This window comes from Trichosurus vulpecula, chromosome 8, assembly GCF_011100635.1.
Source record: "Trichosurus vulpecula isolate mTriVul1 chromosome 8, mTriVul1.pri, whole genome shotgun sequence".
Lineage (NCBI taxonomy): Eukaryota > Metazoa > Chordata > Mammalia > Diprotodontia > Phalangeridae > Trichosurus > Trichosurus vulpecula.
The window spans coordinates 33,362,411-33,382,543 of record NC_050580.1 but is presented as its reverse complement, the minus strand read 5'-3'; the positions used below and the strand labels follow the sequence as shown (position 1 = coordinate 33,382,543).

The 20,133-nt window shown below is 43.0% G+C and overlaps 2 protein-coding genes across 2 annotated transcripts in view; one reads left to right on the top strand and one right to left on the bottom strand.

The window, feature by feature from the left end:
- The window catches only part of EIF4EBP2 (eukaryotic translation initiation factor 4E binding protein 2), a 28,164-nt gene extending 25,712 nt beyond the window's left edge, over nt 1-2,452 (bottom strand). Inside the window, exon 1 of the mRNA XM_036736589.1 lies at nt 2,265-2,452. Within this exon, the coding sequence (XP_036592484.1) occupies nt 2,265-2,424 (160 nt within the window). The 5' untranslated portion in view covers nt 2,425-2,452. The remainder of the gene's footprint in view (nt 1-2,264) is intronic.
- Nucleotides 1,928-20,133, top strand: part of LRRC20 (leucine rich repeat containing 20) — a 123,715-nt gene continuing 105,509 nt past the window's right edge. The window contains exon 1 of the mRNA XM_036736588.1: nt 1,928-2,095. The gene's annotated coding sequence lies outside the window, so the exon portion shown is untranslated. The remainder of the gene's footprint in view (nt 2,096-20,133) is intronic.

The window sequence follows — 20,133 nt, the reverse complement described above, 5'->3', positions numbered from 1 at the left end:
GTATCGCCACAATTTACTCATCTGTAACATGAATGGGGTGGAACTGATCTCCAAAATCCCTTCCAATTCTAAATCTATAATTTTAACTCACACCTGAACAAAGGGGGAGAAAAATGGGTCAACATTTCTAGAAAAATTTTTAATGAATTTTAGGAACAATGCAGGGCTCCACCTTTAAAAGCAAGTCTTTGATGGCTTTTAAAGACAGAGCAACTTGACTTTCAAAAGCTGACTTCCTACTCTGTCCTTCCAGCCCTTACCCCCAAACGGAATCATGGTCAATATTTAGCCATGCAATTCTGCTCTCTACCCAAATCGATTACCGTATCACACAGTAAAAATCACGAGGTCTGTACCTCTATATTTAAAGAAACATATTAGAAAGACATGGAAGAAAGAGTTAGTTGTAAAATCAAGGTCGAGCTTTAGAAAACAATACCCATTGTCTGACAGATATTGGATCAAGTTTGGTGGGAAATAACTCTAATTTTTAATGATTCCTGGTTTACAAAAATTTTTACAATAGACATTTCAGCCAACAGGCAGGTCTCGTACTGATTAGGCTAGGAGCAAAGCCTGGTAAACAACTTGGCTTCACGTCCTGAATAGCTCCAACCCAACACACAACACAAGCAGATGAATTTCTAAGGCCTGGGACAGTTTAAACTCTTGGAGGTAGTAGGCTCTCCCTAAAGCCAAAATCCTCTGCAGAGACTAGATCTCTTCATCCTATTGGTCAATCACTTCCCCTGCCCCGGACCTTCCCCCTCATCCTGCAATTGTGCACCCAGGTAGAAGACTTTAAAAAAAATATATGGAGCTCCGAAGTGTGTAAAAGAGTCTTGCAATCCTGCAAGCGCTACATTGATGCTTTAATGTTTGTTACTCAGATCTGGGTGTTAGATTGGACCCGTGATCCAGCCTCACCCACCCATCCGGAGTACAAAGAAGCAGTGCCAGGACCTGGGCACACAGGAAGGCCCAAGAGAAACTATTAGAAAAGGGGCTCAAGGCTTCCCCTTCGGCTTCAAGTAACCCCAGGACATACTACACTACCTGGCAGGGATCTCCATTCTATGTAAATTCACAAGCTGATCCCCAAAAAGCTAAACACGCGGCCCTCCCCTCCCCAGTGAAGGTATTCAGCCCCACAGCAGCCCACCCATTCTGGAGCGGCTGCTTCAGCAGCCTACTCCAAACTAAACCCGAGGCCATCAGCTCCCATCCTCCAGGCTCACCCCACGCGCCACCCACTTCGGGGGCAGCCTCGGTACCCAAATAAACACCGTCAGTAGGGATCGCGGGACCCGAGCTCGCCACCCGCCCTAACCAATAAGGCCCCTTCCACGCAGTGTAAACAATGGTCGGGCCAAATGCGGCGGAGGCTCCGGGGCGCGCCCCCCCACAAGCTTAGCAGCTTTCCTTGGGGATCAATGAGCCGCTGAACTAAGCAACTCTACGGCCCGGGCCTCAATGACCCCAAAAAGTACAGCTCTCCCTCCAAACGCCTTACAAGAGGAAGCTGGAGGAAAACGGGGAAGAAAAAAATGCAAACCGATTATCTTGTGCATGGATGTCCGGGAACTCTTGGGGAGGGGGGGTCTGCAGGGTTGGGGCGAGAATAGAAGAAAGTCGCATTTCAAGTGACTTAGCCCACGAGCTTGGGGCTGTGCTTTTGCTTGGCTGATACCTTTTTGGGGTAGGGGAGAGAGAACAGCCTGGATACAAATTAAAGGGGGAGCCCAATCCCACCCGGACGTCCACAAAGCGAATGCTGGGGGGCCGAAAACGCATTGCTTTTCCCGACGAGCGGGGGTCGGATGCTAAGGAATGGGGCGGCCCAGACGGGAAGGGCAGCGGAATGGGCAGGTTGGAGTGTGGGCGTTAGAGGGGGCGACCCTCCAGGACCGACCTCAGCAGCCACGCGGGGACCCGGCCCCGCATCTTCCAAGATAAGGCAGCTCCGGCCTCGAGGGACGAAGGAAGCTTCCGAGCTCACCCAAACCGCGCACCCCCCGCAGCGATGTGCGGTGTAGACCCTCCGCGGGAAGGGGCAATGAGCAGCAAGCATTTATGCAGCGCCCGCTGTGTACCGGTACATGCTAAATGCTAGAAGACCCCGAGGGGCGCAGAGGAGGGGAAGGAGCGGGGGGCTCTCCCGGGGCTTCCCCAAGGCGCGGAGCAGAGACCAGGGGGGTAGCGGCGAGGATTCCCCACCCCCTATCCCGGTGTAGACGCGCCGCTGTAGACGCGCCCCCGCTCACCCCCCGGCGTGGTGGAGAAGAGCGTCCCCCCGGGCGTGGTGCAGTAGTCGTGAGGTAGCTGCGCGGCGTCGCTGATGGACACGGTGCGAGTGGGGATGGCCCGGCTCTGGCTGTGCTGGGGGCCGGGCCCGGGGCCGCCGCCCGAGGCCGACGCGGACATGCTCGGGCTGGGCCGGGCGGGCGGAGGGAGGCGGCGGCGGCGGCTGCCTCGGGCTGGGTCGGGTCCGGCCGGGGCGGGGCTGCCGCGCTCGCTCCGCTCACTCGCCGCTTCCCTCCCTTTCCCTCCGCCGCCGCCGCCGCCTCCCTCCGCCCCTTCAGCCGCCGCCGCCGCCGCCGCCGCCCGATCCTCGGCCTCCGCCTCAGTCCTGCAGCAGCAGCAGCGGCGACGACGACCGGAAGCGGAGAGGGAGGCGGGGCTGCCGGAAGTGATGTGTACAGGGGCGGGCGGGAGACTCTGGGCCCCGCCCCCGGCATGCCGCGCGCGCAGCCCCGCCCAGGGCGCTTAACCCATTCGTGCCACGGTGCACCGCCTAGTGGTTCCGGGATTGCTTCCTTATTTAAAACTTAAAATTTTTTATTTTCAGTTCCAAATTCTTCCACACCCACTAAGAAGCCAAGAAACATACCCATCGTAGATGTGAGGTCATGCAAAACATGTCTTCTTCTTAGTCATGTTGCAGGGGGAGGGGAAAAAAGCAAGAAACAAAAAATTCCAAAAAAGAGTCTGTTTTCTTCTGGCTTCAGAGCCATCTGTTCTCTCTCTGGAAGCATCTGTCATGGGTCCTTTGGAATAGTCTTGAATCATTGTATTGCTGAGAATAGCTACCGTCATTTACAATTGCTCATCAGACAGTATTGCTGTTACTGTGTGCAACGTTTTCCTGGTTCTGCTCATTTCACTTTGTATCAGTTCATAAACGTCTTCTCAGGTTTTTCTGAAACCATCCCCCTCCTCATTTCTTTTAGCACAATACCATTCCATCACAATCGTATGCCACAACTTGCTCAGCCGTTCCCCAATTGATGGTGGTTGTGCTTTGTCCTTTGTTCTCAAAGAGGACCATGACACCAGGGAGATGATGACACGGCTTGCAATTGGATTAGATTTGAGTGAGCCTGGGATTTTCAAAACCACAGCCTCACAGTGGCAAGATAAGATCAGGATGAATAGAGATTCCCCCCACCCCTTCCAATTGATGTTCATCCCCTCACTTTCCAGTTCTTTGCTACCAGAAAGAGCTTCTGTAAATATTTTTGTACATATAAATCCTTTTCCTTTTTCTTTTATCTCTTTGAGGTACAGAACCAGTAGTGATATTGCTGGATCAAAGGGTATGCAGTTTTATAGCTTTTCAGACATGGTTCCAAATTCTTCTCCAGAATGATTGCACCAGTTTACAACTCTATCAACAGTGTATTAGAGTTCCAATTTTTCCACGTGCCCTCTAGCATTTATCATTTCTGATAGGTGTGAGGTGGTACCTTGGAGTTGTTTTAATTTGCATTTCTCTATTCATTAGTGATTTAAAGCATTGTTTCATTGCTTTGATTTCTTCTGAAAACTGCTTATGCATATCTGTTTACCATTTATCAATTGGGGAATGGCTTTTATTCTTGAAAATTTGACTCAGTTCCCTATATTTTTGAGAAATGAGACTTTTATCAAAATATTTGCTGTAAACTTTCTCCCTAGTTTCCTGCTTTCCTTCTGCATTGGTTTTGTTTGCACAAAAATTTCTTAATTTTATGAAATCAAGATTATCCATTTTATCTCCCATGATCCTTTCTATCTCTTATTTGGCCATAAATTCTTCCCTTGTCCATAGATCTTTTTTTTCTGTGCTCCCCAAATTTGCTTATGATACACCCTTTATATCTAAATCATATACTTACTTTGAGTATATCCTAATATTAGGTGTGAGATGTTGTTCTTTGCCTAGTTTCTGCCAAACTGCTTTTCCAGTGTTCCTAGGAGCTTTTGTCAAATAGTGAATTCTTGCCCCAGTAGCTAGGATCTTTGGGTTTATCAAACACTGGGTTGCAGTGGTCATTTACTTCTGTATGTTGTGTACCTAATCTATTCCATTGATCACCAACTCTGTTTCTTATCCAGTACCAAAGTGTTTTGATGATTACTACTTTGTAATACAGAGATCTGGGGTACTGCTAGCCCCTCTTTCTTCACTTTTTTTTCATAGATTCCCTTAATATTCTTGACCTTTTTTTCCTCCAGATAAATTTTGTCATTATTTGTTCTAGTTCTATTTAAAAAAATTCCTTGGTAGTGTGATGGTATGGTACTAAATAAATTAATTAATTTGGTTATATTGTTGTTTTTATTATGTTGGCTTAGCCTACCCATGAACAATGAAGATTTCTCCACTTGTTTACATCTCTATTTGTGTGAAAAGCACTTTGTAATTGTGTTCAGTTTGTGTGTGTGTGTGTGTGTGTGTGTGTTGGCAGGTAGACTCTCAAGTATTTTACACTGTCTGCATTTATTTTAAATGGAATTTCTCTTTCTATCTCTCCTGCTGGATTTTGTAGGTTAATGTATAGAAATGCTATTTATTTTACATCCTGCAACTTTTCTAAAGTTGTTATTTCAACTAATTTTTTTAGTTGATTCTCTTTGGTTCTCTAAGTAAACCATTATGTCATCTGCAAAAAGTGATCATTTTGTTTCCTTGTTGTATATTCTTTTTCCTTCAGTTTCTATTTCTTGTGTTATTGCAATAGCTAGCATTTCTAGTACAATATTGAATAATAATGGACTCCTTGCTTTACCTCTGATCTTATTAGAAAGGCTTCCAGCTTATCCCCAGAGAATCTAGGATTTCTGATAACATCTTCTTTTACTGTGCTAGGGAGCTGCCTGGACACCTTGAGGTTGAGAGATGACTTCTAAGGAACTTAAAAATTCCAGCAATCCATCAACGGAGCTTGTATTAAGTGTCTACTGTATACCAAGCCCTGGAGGTACAAAAACAAAAGTGAAACAGTCCCTGCCTTCTAGGAGCTTAAGTTGTAGAGAAGGAGACAACATGTATACATATAATGTGTTGCAGTTGGTCGAGAGCCAGACCTAGAGTCAGGAATACCTGAGTTCAAATCCAGTCTCAGGTACTCACTAGTTGTGTGACTCTGTGTAAATCATTTATATTCCGTCTGCCTCAGTTTCCATATTTGTAAAATAGGGATAAAACTTTTTCCCAGAGTTACTGTGAAGATAAAAGTAGATGTTTGTAAAGTGCTTTGCAAATGTGAGAGTGTTATATTATTATTTCATAGAATTGTAGAGATCCCAAATGGAGTTGTGGTGAGCAAACTGGACTTGGAGTCAATAGTGCCTTACTAACTATGACCTTGGACAAGCCTGCTCCTTTCAGCGTCCTGGGCACCTAAGAATATAAATTATAGAGAAGGTACAACAATCATAGATCACAGGTACAGTCCCTAACCTGTGGATGGCCCTAGATCTAAGGCTAAGTTATCTAGCTGGAGAAAGCCAATTTAAATCCTGCGGCTTCCATATACTGGTTTGAGTCACCAAGTCTCTCAACCTCTGCCTTCTGCAGGCAGACCTCTAGGACAATAAATTGCAAAGAAGATGCTATTAGAAAACTCAGATTCAGTTTCTGGCCCTATCCATTGTAAAATCCTATTTTTACTGATAAATCATGTCTGGTAGGACCTTGGAAAGAACCCCGTTCAAATCCTGCCTCAGCCCCTTGCTGGCTGTGTTACCCTGGGCAAGTTGCTTAGTCTCTCTGAGATTTAGTTTTCTCATGTATAAAATCAGACTAATAATCCATGGCATGGTTCTCTAGAGGCTAAAACATTTTTTCAAACTTGAGAGAAAGGCTTAAAAGCACTACGTAGAATGTAAGCTTCTTTTTTTTTAATAGTTTATTTTTCCCCCTTAAATGTAAAGACAATTTTTAACATTCATTTTTTATAAAATTTTGAGTTCCAAATTTTCTCCCTCCCTTTCTCACCTCCCTCCTCCCTAAGATGGCAAGCAATTTGATATAGGTTATATATGTGCAATCATGTAAAACATATTTCCACGTTAGTCATGTTGTGAAAAAAGAAACAGAACAAAAGGAAAAAAATATGAAAAAAAATAAAGTGAAATTAGCATGCTTTGATCTGCCCTCAGACTCCACCTGTTCTTTTTCTGGATGTGCATAGAATTTTCCATCATGAGTGTTTTGAAATTGTCTTGGATCATTGTATTGCTGAGAAGAACTAAATCAATTATAGGTGATCATCGCACAATGTTGCTGCTACTGCGTGTGATGTTTTCCTGGATCTGCTCACTTCACTATGCATCAGTCATGTAAGTCTTTCCAGGTGTTTCTGAAATTCACCTGCTCATCATTTCTTATATATCACAGCAGTAGAATGTAAAGTTCTCGAAGACAACATCTATTTCATTTCTGTGGTTATCTCTAGTCCTCTCACACATCATTAATGCTTAATCAAAGCTTATCAATAGAGTGTACAAGTGTCAATTGTCATTTATTGTAAGGACACTTAGAACATAGAAGATCCAGATGAGAACATCATATAGCTGAAAAGACATCTTAGAACATGTTAAAAGTATAGATGTTCTAGGGACAGGGACTGGATCTGAAATTTGGGTGACATGAGAAACTCCCTCTATCAATATATTTTAGTTCCTTCTTTGCTATTTAGAGAGGCCCTAGAGTAGCCATTTGTAAACTTTTTAGTTTCAGAACTTCTTTAGAATCTTAAAAATTGTTGAGGACTTCTCAAAGCTCTTTTGTTTGTAGGGTTTATAGCTATCAATATTTATTATATTAGAAATTAAAATGTCTTAGTATTATTATTAAAATAGTTTTTATGTCGAGGACTCCCTGAAAGGGTCTCCAGGCATTTTGAGAAGCGCATTGAGATCTTGCCCAGGATCACACAACCAGTATGAATCAGAAATGGTAGACAAACCCAGGTCTTCCTGGCTTCAGTGCACACCTGTTATTTACTATGCTGCCTCTTAGGATGGGCCTCGTAAGGAGGAGTTTCAGAGCTGGAAGAGGAAGAGGAAGTCCCTTAAACTACAAGAGCTGGAAGGCACTCATTCATCTTCAAATTATCTCAATTTATAGAAAAGGATACTGAGTCACAAAGAATGAGTGTGATTTGCCCATCAAAAAGTATTTAGTGCCCATCCTGTGCCTGGCATTATGAAGGCCAGGAGGGCCATGGTCCTTCCCCAGAGAGAGCTTGCAATTTCACTAGTGAGGTGAGACTTGGATGAAAAACAATACATCAGCATTATACACTGATAAACTAAAGTGCTAAATTGTGCAGAGTGGATAATTAGAGAACAGAACAGCATATAATGAAGAGTTAATGATGCAGTGTGAAAGATATCATCAAAGAACCAGAAAAGGAGGTGGGTGAGTGCTTGTGTCAAGTAAAAGATAGCAGATGGCCGACCAGTGTGGTCCCCGGTAGACCCAGCTAGGTGGCACAGTGGATAGAGTGCCGAACCTGGAGTCAGGAAGATCTGAATTCAAACACAGACTGAGATGCTGCCTGCATGGCTCTGGGCAAGTCACTTTATCTCTGTCTGCCTTAGTTTCTCATCTATAAAATGGGGGTAATGATAGAACCTATCTCCCAAGTATATGCTACTGGCCCTTACTTTTGGGGATCAAGTGAAATAATATTTGTAAAGTGCTTGGTAAACCTTAAAGTGCTATGGAATGCTAGCTAATATGGCAGGAGCTAGGTAAAGGCCCCCAACATTTTTGCCTGGACGCTGAGGATATTTATCAAGAGTTGCGTGGGATGATAAAGCATGGCTAGATAGGGATCTGGACGATTGAAGGGAGTGTGGGATGGACATATTGTATGATGAGATAGAGATAATAACCACCATAGAAGCTGGAGAAGGGAGGGGTTAATGCAGACTAGATCCATCCCAGAAAGCCTTCTGAAGGATCATCAAACCACAGAAGGTCAGACTTGGGCTGAAACACAAAGACAGTTCTTCATTCTCTGAGCTTTTTAGAATGTATACCATCAGCACAGTAAGGAGAGCAGCAGGTACGGGGGAAAGGACTCAGAACTCGGTAATTTGCGTTTGGATTTTGTTCCTAACACTTGCTGTGTGAGCGTGGATAAGTCACTAAACCTGTCTGAGCTTCACAGAATCCCCGAACTGGAAGACACGTCAAAGGGCAGCTGATTCAAGCAGCATGGAAAGCAGAGACCTCCCCCTCCCCCCCCCCCAACACATCCCGGACAAGTATTCATCCATCCCCCACTGATGGGGAAATTATTACCTCCCAGGGCGGAACAATCCACTTTGCGCTAACTGATGATTAGGAAATGGAGCCTCAATTCTCCCCTTTGCAAGTTCTATTTATTCTCTTTGTTGAACCCTCTGGGCTTAGGCAGAAGGGCTCTAACACCCCCTTCCACGAGACCATATTTAGCCGAATACTGGAAGATGATGTCATATGCTCCTTAAGCCTTCTCATCTTCAGTTGCTTTATGTTACGATTTCCAGACCCTTCAATATTCTTTTTCTCTCTTCCGGCCATGTTCCAGTTTTTCCATGTCCTTCCTCATATGAGGTGCCCAGCATTGAACATTAGACTCCAACAATAGCCTGACCAGGATGGAGACTGAGACAGACTATCGCCTCCCTTTTCTATCTCTTCTTCTACACCCCAAAAGCACATGAATGCTTGGGGTGGCCGAACCATGCTATCGACATATCTTGCAGTCCACAGAAACCCCAACGCCTTTTTCTCAGGAAATGTGATCTAGCCACACATCTGGAGTTTTGTCTGTCAAATAGCTTTTAGTTAGCATCCACTCTGTTCTAGGCCCTCTCCTGAGTGCTGGCGATACAAAGAAAGGCAAAACCTTGATCCTTGACATCAAGAACTTACAGTCTTGTACTTGTGAAGTTTGAACTCAACTATTTAATTCAATAAACATTCATCAAGCACCCACGTACCTAATGTCAGGAGCAAAGGCCCTCAACACTTTTGGCTGGACACTGAGGAAATTTGAGTTGTGTGGGATGATAAAGCATTGGGATCTGGACCACTGGAGGGAGTGTAGGATGGATGTAGTGCATGGTGAGGTAGAGATGTGTGCCAGTCACCGTGCTAAGCACTAGCCATACAAATAAGCAAAAGGAGACAGTGCCTGTCTTCAAGGAGCTAACAATTTAATGACGGATGACAACATACAAAAGGAAACTGAAAAGGGGTGTGTGTATGTCTGTATGTGTATGTGTATCTGTGTCTGTTGTGTGTGTATTCTGATTATCCCCTCCCTCACACTGAAAGAAACTGGAAGTTTTTGGCCTGGTTTAGGGAAGCCTTAGGTGTTATATAATAACTTTCTTCATGTATTTAAAAATCTGTTACCTAAAAGAAGAATTACTTGCATAAATACGTTTTGCATGACTTCATATGTATAATGGGAATCATATTTCTTGCCTTCTCAATAGATGGGGAAGGAGTATAGAAAGGGAGAGAACTTGGTACTGAAAATAAAAATTAAATTAAAATTTTTTTGAAAGAGGGATTAGCTTTGGTCTTCTTGGCCCCAAAGGGCAGGACTGGGAACAATGCAGTGGTTGTTGCAAAGAGGAAAATTTAGGCTTTAGATTTTAAACTTTCTAAGGAAGAAAACTCTTCCAAAGTGGAATGTAGTGCTTTGAAGAATGCAAATACAGGCCTCTCATTGGAGATTTCCCCCTTACTGGAAGTCTTCAAGTCAATCAATCAATATTTATTAAGTACCTACTATGTGCTAGGCACTGTGCTAAGCTCTAGGGATACAAAGAGGCCCTCAAGGGGCTTACAATCTAATGGGGGAGATAACATGCAAACAAATATATACAAAGCAATCTTTTTACAAGATATTAAAAAAATCATTAAAAAGAGAGAAGGCCTGGAATGAGGAGGGGTTAGGATAGGCTTCCTCTTGGAGGTAGGATCCAGTTAGGACTAAAAGAGAGGCACGGAGGTCAGTAGTCAAGTAGAGGCCATGTGTAGAGGGGATGGTAGAGCAGATTCTTATTCAGGCATAAGCTGAGCTGAACGGCTTCTGGGGTTCCTTCCTGAGAGGCTCCCTCTCAAGGGACAGCCTCTGAAATCCTTCAGCTCTGTGTCTGTCTATCTTAGACTTTTGGAATGAGTCTAACCATATCAGCTTCCCTTCTGCTTGGAGCAGAAGCAGAAACAACAGGTACACAGATAAGTAAATACTTAAAATCATGTGGAAGAGATTTCAGGAGGGAGAGACTGCAAAACCTGGTATGACCAGAAAGGACCTCATGTAGCACCTATGTTGGGTCTTTTTCTCCTTTTCTTTAAAACCATTTTTTTAACATATATTATTTTCTGCATTGTGCCTTGTCTTGGGTTTCCAACAAATATTGAGTACCTTTTATATAGGAGCGTCCAGAGACAGTGAATAGAGATGGGATTTGGATTCAAAGGATCTCAATTCAAATCCTGGCCCTACTGCTATATTCATGGGTAACCTTATACCAGTGATCTGACATCCCTGGGCCTCAGCTTTCTCATCTATAAACCGAGGGAGTTGGATTACATTGCCCAGAAGGTCCCTCCAAACTTTAATCTTTGATCCTATGTATGCTAACCTCTATGTGGAGATATAGACATGGATAGGACTCCTGCCCTCAAGGAGCTTCCAATCCAATTGGAGAGAGATGCCTTGTACACAAATAACTAGATTGTGGTGGAGAACAAATAAGAAAATAGAGGGGCAAGTATTTCCAAATCTGTAATTGTGGTACAAGTGAAAGGTATAATTATTATTATTGTTAAGGCAGGGGACTTGCAGTCAGAAGGCCTGAATTGGAGGCTTAGACTAAAACTAAGCAGAGTCAGTTTCTTCTAGCATTTACACCACCCATCTCCATCATTATAGTAAGGAAAGTGCTTCAGACACACTAATGGGCTGCCAAAATGGGAATTGTTAGTATTAAATTCTACTAATTCTACAATTATTAAATTCTACAAAAGCCTTTTTGTGTTGGGGACTCGAATCCCTACATTAGGACCATAGGCTTAGAGGGGAAGCGACCATCTAGTCCAATCCCCTCATTTCCCGGAGGAGGAAACAGAAGCTCAGATAAGGACAAGAGGACAGGGTCAGGATTTGAACCCAGAGTCTGACACTCGGAAGCTGTGTTTTTCCCAGTGTATCCCAGGGAGCCTAAATCCCACCTTCACCAAGAAGGCTTTCCTAATCCTCTCTAATGCTAGTGCCATCCCTCTCTGGATTATCTCTAATTCATCCTGTCTGTAGCTTGTTCGGATACAGGTGTCTGCATGTGGGGTTGTCCCCCCCAGTAAACTGTGAACTGGGTCTGGCTTTTGCCTTTCTTTGTGTCCCCAGCCCTTAGTCAGGGCCTGGCACGTAGTAGGGCTTGATATATGCCTATCACTGAGCGCAAGGTCCGTGGGGTCCCTCAAAGCTTCAGAGCTTGAGTACGGGCCAGTAAATGGCCGGTATGTTTGTCATTGAGGGACCTGCCTCGCCAAGGGTAGAGGCTGATTCATCCACAGAAGCATGAAGTTTTTTGGCCACAGCAGCTCATAAAACTGTCTACTAAGGTGTGGAGGTGTGGAGATAGGCATCGTGAATCCTTGATGTGCCAGCATTTATTGTTATCATGGTTATCATGGTTTTTCTCATCTTTATGATTGTGATTATGATTTTCATGGTGTCAGTGATGGTGATAGTGATGGTACAGTCTGTATCCAGGCAGAAGGGAGTTGCCCAGGCACACCCAGGGGAGCTTTGAGGATTAACTACTGAATCACTGGGCAGGCCAATCAGAGGTTAGGACAATGGAAATGATCTAGAAGTTCCCAGAGCAGCAGCCAGGGAAAAAAGGCCTGGGGACTGGGATGGTGGGATGGGGGGAAGTTGAAAACAAGGAGAACTCCTGGGCACTAGGCGATCTGGGAGTTCTCCAGGGTGCGCAGCGGCAGGTGAGAGGTGGGTCCAGATGGAGCCTCTACGTCCTCTCCCTCTTCCGCCTCCTCTTCCCCTGACCCCAAATGCTAACAGGATGAAAACATTGCCAGAGGGGAAGGAGAGAGAGCGAGCTTCAGCTGCACTTTTTCCAAGGCTGGAGCAAAGCCCTTTGCAAAAAGAAAAGTCCTGTCATCATAACAGTGAATGACAGACCACACCCAATGCCAGCCTATGCCCAGAGGCAGAGTACACCGTGTACAATGGTATGACCCCAGAGCAGGTGGCTGCCAAATGTGAAGCAGGGTACGTGGGCCCAGCAACATTGCCCTCTCCTGGAGGGAGCATGATGCTACCAAAGAAAACTTGGGAGTGGAGGAGTGTTGTGGTGTCGTGGCGGGGGGGGCGGGGGGGTGGGGCGGTGGTGGCGACAGAAAAACCCTGACACCTTTGTAGACAATCCAGGTTCCCATTCTGCTTCTGACACTCACCCATGTCACCTTGGAAAAATCACTCTAACTCCTTAGGGAGGATAATAACAGCTAATATTTATGTAGAGCTTTACACATATCTTCTTATTGGTCTTTACAACCAGTTTGTGGATTAGAGGCTATCATCATTCCCATTTTACAGATGCAGAAACTAAGGGGGACAGAAGTTAAGTGACTTCCCTAGAGTTACACAGCTAGTCGGTGCCTGAGGCAGGATTCGAAATCAGGTCTTCTTGATAGGTCTGCTGTCCTGTATACCCTTTAGCCGCCTCAATTTCTGTTATCCAATCTTGACTGTAAAATAAGTGGGATTTAAACTAAATGACCTCGGAGGTCCCGTCCAGCTCTGGATCCATGATCTCTCTCCAGTGATTCCCTTAACAGCTTGGTAGTATAGTGGATAGACCACTGGGCCTGGAATTAGGAAAACCTGAGTTCAAATTCAGCCTCAGACAATTTTACTAGCTGTGTGACCCTGGCCAAGTCACTTAATCACTGTCTGCCTCAGTTTCCTCATCTGTAAAATAAAAGCACCTACTTCCCTGGGTTGTGGTGAGCACCAAATGAGATGACTGCAAAGTACTTTTACCGTAGTGCCTGGCACAGAGTGAGTACCATATAAATGTTAATTATTATTATTAAATAAGACATAGATTCAGAAAAAGCATTTTGACAAAACATAACATGTTTAAAAAAACACTAGAAAGCACAGGAATAAATGGAATTTTCCTTAAAATGATAAGTGGTATCTGTCTAAAACCAAGAGCGTATTATGTCACTAATGGGGATAATGGAAAGGGGTAATGGAGATTAAACTGAAAATCTTCCCAGTAAGATCAGGGGTGAAGCAAGGATGTCCATTATCACCACTATTATTTAATATTGTACTAGAAATGCTAGGTATAGCAATAAGACAAGAAAAAGAAATTGAAGGAATAAGCATAGGCAAAGAAGAAATAAAACTATCACTTTTTGCTGATGACATGATGAACTCTTAGAGACAACCATCTAAAAGAACCATCTTGGAGTCAGAACTTGAAGAATCCTAGAGTGAATTTAAGAAGACTAACTGAAACAATTAACACCTGCAGCAACGTTGCAGGATATAAAATAAACTCATATAAGTAATCCTCATTTTTGCATATTACCAACAAACTCCAAAAAGAAGAGGTAAAGAAATTCCATTTAAAACAACTGCAGGCAGTATAAAATATTTGGGAATCTACCCGCCAAGACATATATAGGGATGTTATGAACCCAATTGCAAAACACTTTTCATACAAATAAAAACCAATTTAAACAGTTGGACAAATGTTGATTGTTCATGGTAGACCAAGCCAATATAATGAAAATAAAAATACTACCAAAATTAATATACTTTTTCAGTGCCATGCCAATCAAGCTACCAAATTACATTACAGAACTAGAAAAAATAATAACAGAATTTATCTGGAGGAACAAAAGTTCAAGAATATAAAGGGGAAGTCAATTTTAAAAAGTGAAGGAATAGGGCCTAGGAGTACCATATCATAGACTATCCTACAAAGCAGTAATCATCAAAACAGTTTGGTACTGGGTAAGAAATAAAGTGGTTGATATGAAGAACAGAGTAGGTACATAATAAATAGAAGCAAATGAGTATAGTAACCTATTATTAGATAAACCCAAAGATCCAAGCTATTGGGTATAGAACTTAACATTTGACAAGAACTCTTGGGAAAACTAGAAAGCAGTCTGGAAGAAACCAGGCATACACCAACATCTCATCCCATATACCAAGATAAGCTCAAAGTGAATATATGATTTAGATGGAAAGGGTACTATCATAAGCAAATTAGTGGAGCGTGGAAGAAACTATCTGTCAGTTCTATGAACAGGAGAAGATTTCATGACCAAAGAAGAGATGGAGAGGTTTACAGGTGGTGAAAATGGATCATTTTGATTACATAAAATTAAAATGATTTTGCACAAACCAAACCAATGTAGCTAAAATTAAAAGAAAAGCAAGAAACTGGGGAGAAAATCTTAGCAACAAGTTTCTCTGATAAAGGTCTAATCTCTAACATACAGAGGGAACTGAGTCAAATTTTCGAGAATATGAACCATTCCTCAATTAGTAAATGGTTAAAGGTAATGCTTAAAGGTATGAATAAGGAATTTTCGGAGGAATAAATCAAAGTTATCAGTAGCCATATGAAAAAATGCTCTAAATCACTAATAACTAGAGAAATACAAATTAAAATGACTCAGAGGTACCACTTCCCATCCATCAGATTGGCTAAGATGAAAAAAAAGGAAAACTGTAAGTGCTGGAGGGGATGTGGTAAAATAGGTACACTAACACATTCTTGGTGGAGCTGTGAACTAGTCTAACCATTGTAGAAAGCAATTTGGAACTGTGCCTCCAAAATTATTAAATTGCATATACCTTTTGACCCAAAGAGATCAAATAAAGAGGAAAAGGACCCATATATACAAATATATTTATAGCAGCTCTTTTTCCAGTGGCAAAGAATTGAAATCTGAAAGAATACTCAACAACTGAGTACGAGCTGAACAATTTATGGTACATGAATGTGATGGAATACTATTGTGCTGTAAGAAATGGTGGAGATGATTTCAGAGAAACCTTGGAAAACTCGAATGAACTGATGCAGAATGAAGTGAGCAGAATCAGGAGAACAATTTATACAGTAATTGAAAAATTGTAAAGGTAATCAACTTTGAAAGACTTAAGAACTCTGATCAAGACAATGATCCACCACAATTCCAGAGGACTCATCATGAAACACGCTGTCCAGCTCCAGATAGAGGACTGCTGGACTCAGAGAGCAGAGTGAAGGATTTTTTTCCCTCTTTCTTATTTGTTTGGGTGGTTTTTTTTTTCCTGGCTAATGCAGAAATTTGTTTTACATGACTACACATTTTTGTAATGGTTTTGTTTTTCTTGGCTTTCCAATGGTGGGGGAGGAAGAAAGAGAGAATTTGGAACTGAAAAAAAAATTTTTAATAAATTTTTTAAAAAAGAAAAACACCCCAACCCCTCAAAAGTCATCCTACAATCTTCAGGGAAAGATGTAGTCAGCCTTACTCTAGGGTTAGTCTCATCTGTACCAATAGGAGTTGGGATCCAGAATATAGGCTACATGTATTTATCCTACATGTCCACCAATCTGTAAACATGGTAGAACATAAGCTCCTTGAGGAATGGTTTGGGTTTTCATCTTTGTATCTCCCTCATACAGAACAGTGCCAAGCACAGAGAAGATGATTAATAAATACTTCTTGAACTGAATTTGAACTTGGAGAGGGTTGTGTGGCTTGCTTTAAGTCATACAGCTAGTTAAGTGGCAGAGCTAGAGTTTGACCACACATCTTAACTCTACATCAGATGCTCTTTTCCCAATGCCATGGTTTCCTTGGGAGCTTCCAGAACAGCTTCTGGTGTTTAGGTCCCTCTGATTTTCTCCCAGGACTGTCTGAATAATGTATTATTCATGGTGTTTCACATTCTAAGATTGAAGGGAGGGATGAGGAGGAAGAGCCAAGTTGGCGCCTTCTTTGAAGTCAATGAAATGTCAAGCAACTCCCAAGAGCAAATAGATGTTGAGTTGATAGGCTATTGGGGAGCTTCTCAGGTATTGGAGAGAAGGAGGCTGAAGGTGTCTCACCTTGGGAAGGCCCTGTTTGCCAGGAGAGGCCATAAAAAAACCCACTGAAGTGGAAGACTTGCTATTGGCTGCTGAGATAGCAACTAATAAGAAGGCAAAAAAATGCTGTATTTGGAATCTGAGGACCTGGGTGCCAGCCCAACTTGGGGCTTTATGAGTTGTGTACTTTTGGGCAAACTCCTTCCATTTTCTAGGTTTCAGTTTTCTTTTCTGTAAAATGAGAAGTCTAGGCAGGAGGAAGTATGGTACAGTGGGTAGCACACTGAACTTGGAGCCAGGAAGACCTAGGTTAAAGTCCTGCCCAAACACTTTTCTAGCTGTGACCCTGGGCAGTCCTTAAGTTTTCTTATCTCTAAAATGGGGATAATAACAGCACCTATCTCACAGAGGTCTGAAGATAAACTGTTAGCATATGTAAAATGCTTTGCAAACCTTAAAACACTTTATAAATGCTAGTTACTGTTATTACTATCTGTCCAAGGAAGGGGCTGAATTCAAATCTTTGAGGTCTATGAGTCCTGTGATCTTGATCTGACACCTTGTAAGGTCTCCTGGTCCTAATCTTACGATAGGGCTCGCCCTCCCTTCCAAAGCAGCATGTTCCATTGGAGATGGCTCTGATTTTAAGGAAAAGTTTTCTTAGAACTTCCCTCTCTGAAACTTCCATCTCTTACTCATAACCCTGCCCTTTAGGCAAAAAAATTAATTCTCTAAAGCTCTACGCTGGGTTTCCAGTTCCATCTAATGCGGATTTTTCCTTGAGTGAGAGCCAGCAGCCACCAGTCCTTCCGACATTTTCCTCCTCTTCCTTTCCCTTGACCTTAATCATAGTCCAGTTTTCATCAGACAAATCAGTTGTGTTCAGATTGTTGAGGAGCAATGAGTGAGAAAAAGAGAGAGAGAGACAGAGAGAGAGAGAGAGAGAGAGAGAGAGAGAGACAGAGAGACAGAGAGACAGAGACAGAGACAGAGAGACAGAAGGAGACAGAGACAGAGAGAGACAGAGGGAGAGGGAGAGAGAGAGACAGAGAGACAGACAGAGAGACAGAGACAGAGAGAGACAGAGACAGAGACAGAGAGATGACAGAGAGAGAGACAGATAGATGACAGAGAGAGACAGAGAGACAGAGAGAGACAGAGAGAGAGAGAGAGAGAGAGAGAGAGAAGGAGACAGAGACAGAGAGAGACAGAGACAGAGGGAGAGAGAGAGACAGAGAGACAGACAGAGAGACAGAGACAGAGAGAGACAGAGACAGAGACAGAGAGATGACAGAGAGAGAGACAGAGAGATGACAGAGAGAGACAGAGAGACAGAGAGATAGAGACAGAGAGAGAGAGACAGAGAGAGAGACAGAGAGAGAGACAGAGAAGAGCAAAGAGAGACAGAGGGTCACTGGCCTTCAAGGACCAGTCTTACAACACATCTAGCCATGTGCTCTGGGACTTAGACTCAAGTCCTGTTGTATGTGGAATGGATGGTGTCACTGCCCTCACAGGCTGGATTGCAGTTACATAAAGTTCCAAGTACCCCATTACATATATCTTCCAGTAGAATGTAAGTTCCAGGAGGGCAGGGGTTATGTAATATCTTGTTGATTGATCTCCCCCAGATTTACAGCACTAATATTCTTTGGGCTCTATCATTTGGCTAAGAATCATGGACTAGTATATTCTCCAAAGAGGCGAAGCTAGAAATTTCCAAAAGGCAATGGAGAGACGTATACATTGGGCAGGAAGAGTCAGAGGAGCTAGGTTCAAACTCTATGTTATGATCTGTGTGATTTGGGGAAGACCCCACTACACTGGTGTTTTCTCATTTATAAAATGAAGGGGTTGGATTAGATGCCCTTGAAGGTCCTGTCCAGCACTAAACCTATGATCCTGAAAAATAGATAGGAAGAGTGATATAAAGGATAGTAGCAGATGTAAGGAACAATCTCGTTAGAGGACAACTTCAGGGAAACCCAGGAGGACCTGTATGAATTGATGCAAAGTCAAATGAGCAGAACCAGGAAGCAATTTATGCAGTAACATTATTGTAAAGATAATCAACTTTGAAAGATTTAATAACTCTGGTCAGCACCATGACCAGCCACAATTCCAAAGGACTCATGATAAAACATGGCTGCCCACTTCCAGATTGAGAACCGATGGATTTAAGAGTAGAGCTTGAGGCATATTTTCTTCTTTTTTGGGGGGTGGGTGGGGTAATGATAGGGTGGGTGGGGAACATGGCTAATATGGGAATCAGTTTTACATGTCTCTACATATGTGTAGCAGGTTTTCATTTCCTTGCCTTCTCGGTGGTGGGGCAGGGGAGGGTGGAGGGTGTGGAGGAAGAGGAGAATATAAAATAAAAAATAAAATAAAACAGAACTAAAAAAAATGTCAGCAGAGAAATCAAACAACAAGCATTTATTCAGTACCTACTGCATGCCAGGCACTGTGCTAGGCATCAGGGATAGAAAACCAAAAAGGAAACATATTCTGCTCTAAGACATTTAACCTCACAGTGCCCCATTCTCCTCACTTGTAAAATGAGAAAGTTGGATTAGGTGGCCCGAGGTCCCTTCCAATTCTAAATTTATGACCCATGAGCTAATAATAGGCACCGAGTAAGTGTTTACTGAATGATGACTTGCTGAGGAGTTCATCCAGGCTTCTTCCTTGGGGGCTGGGATCATTTCAGTTTCTGCATTGTATTCTCACTGCCTCACACAGTGCCTGGCATGTGCTCTTAAAAGATATCTGTCGAATTGAATTGACTCTCTCTTCTAGAAGGACTGAGATCCTCTGATTTCTGAGAATGCCCAACTTGAGGAGGGGCATCATCCTCTCTCTTGGTCTGGCTTTCTCCATCCCATTTAAAAGTGACCTGGAACAGAAGGACTCATGGTGGAGACAATAACCAGAGGGGGTGGACAAGTGGGGCTTTGCCCAGGGCACCAAGGTAGCCTATGTAAATCCTTGCAGTCCTTCAGTGGTGTAGAAACTACAGCCCTGAGCATCTAACTAGTAGGAATAATTAATTAGAACAGGAAACTACCAAGTGGTGGGCAAGATTCTCTCTTCCCTTTCTTTTCTTCTCCCTCATCAGGTCTAAGGAGAAGCATTGGTCTCCCTACCATGGGGTAGTGTCCTGCTCATAGCTCACTAGGGTGGCATCAGGATAGTGATGAGGTTTAGAGTTGGGAGAGCTGGTTCAGATGTGAAAGAATTCACTTAGATAATTTTCTCTTAACCGCAGAAGCAGTACAGGTCTGCTAACAAGAAAGCTAAGTGAGACCCCAATATTTGGGGGAGTTATGCTTATATCGAGGTTTTAGAATGGTGATGTACTTTTAGAGGTTTTTATGAGGGTTAAAGATTAAAGACAGGACAGGATGAGGGAGACAAAGGGAATTCTTTATGGTTTAAGTATTTAAGGATAGGGCAGAAAGATACAGTTTAAAAATTAAAGGACCCAGGAAACAGAGGATAAGGGAGACAAAAGTAATTCTTTCGGTACACGTTTAAGATAAGGGGGGAAAGGATGTTAGGGCACCTGCAGGTTACAGAATAAACTGTACAAAATACTTCACAAAATACTGGAAAAGAAACCCTTAATATTATTTTTAGCCCTTGGAGCACTGTATCCCAAGCATTTCCCCATGCAATCACTAGGCAGGAGAAATCTTTCGGAAAAGGGGCAAACATCATTGT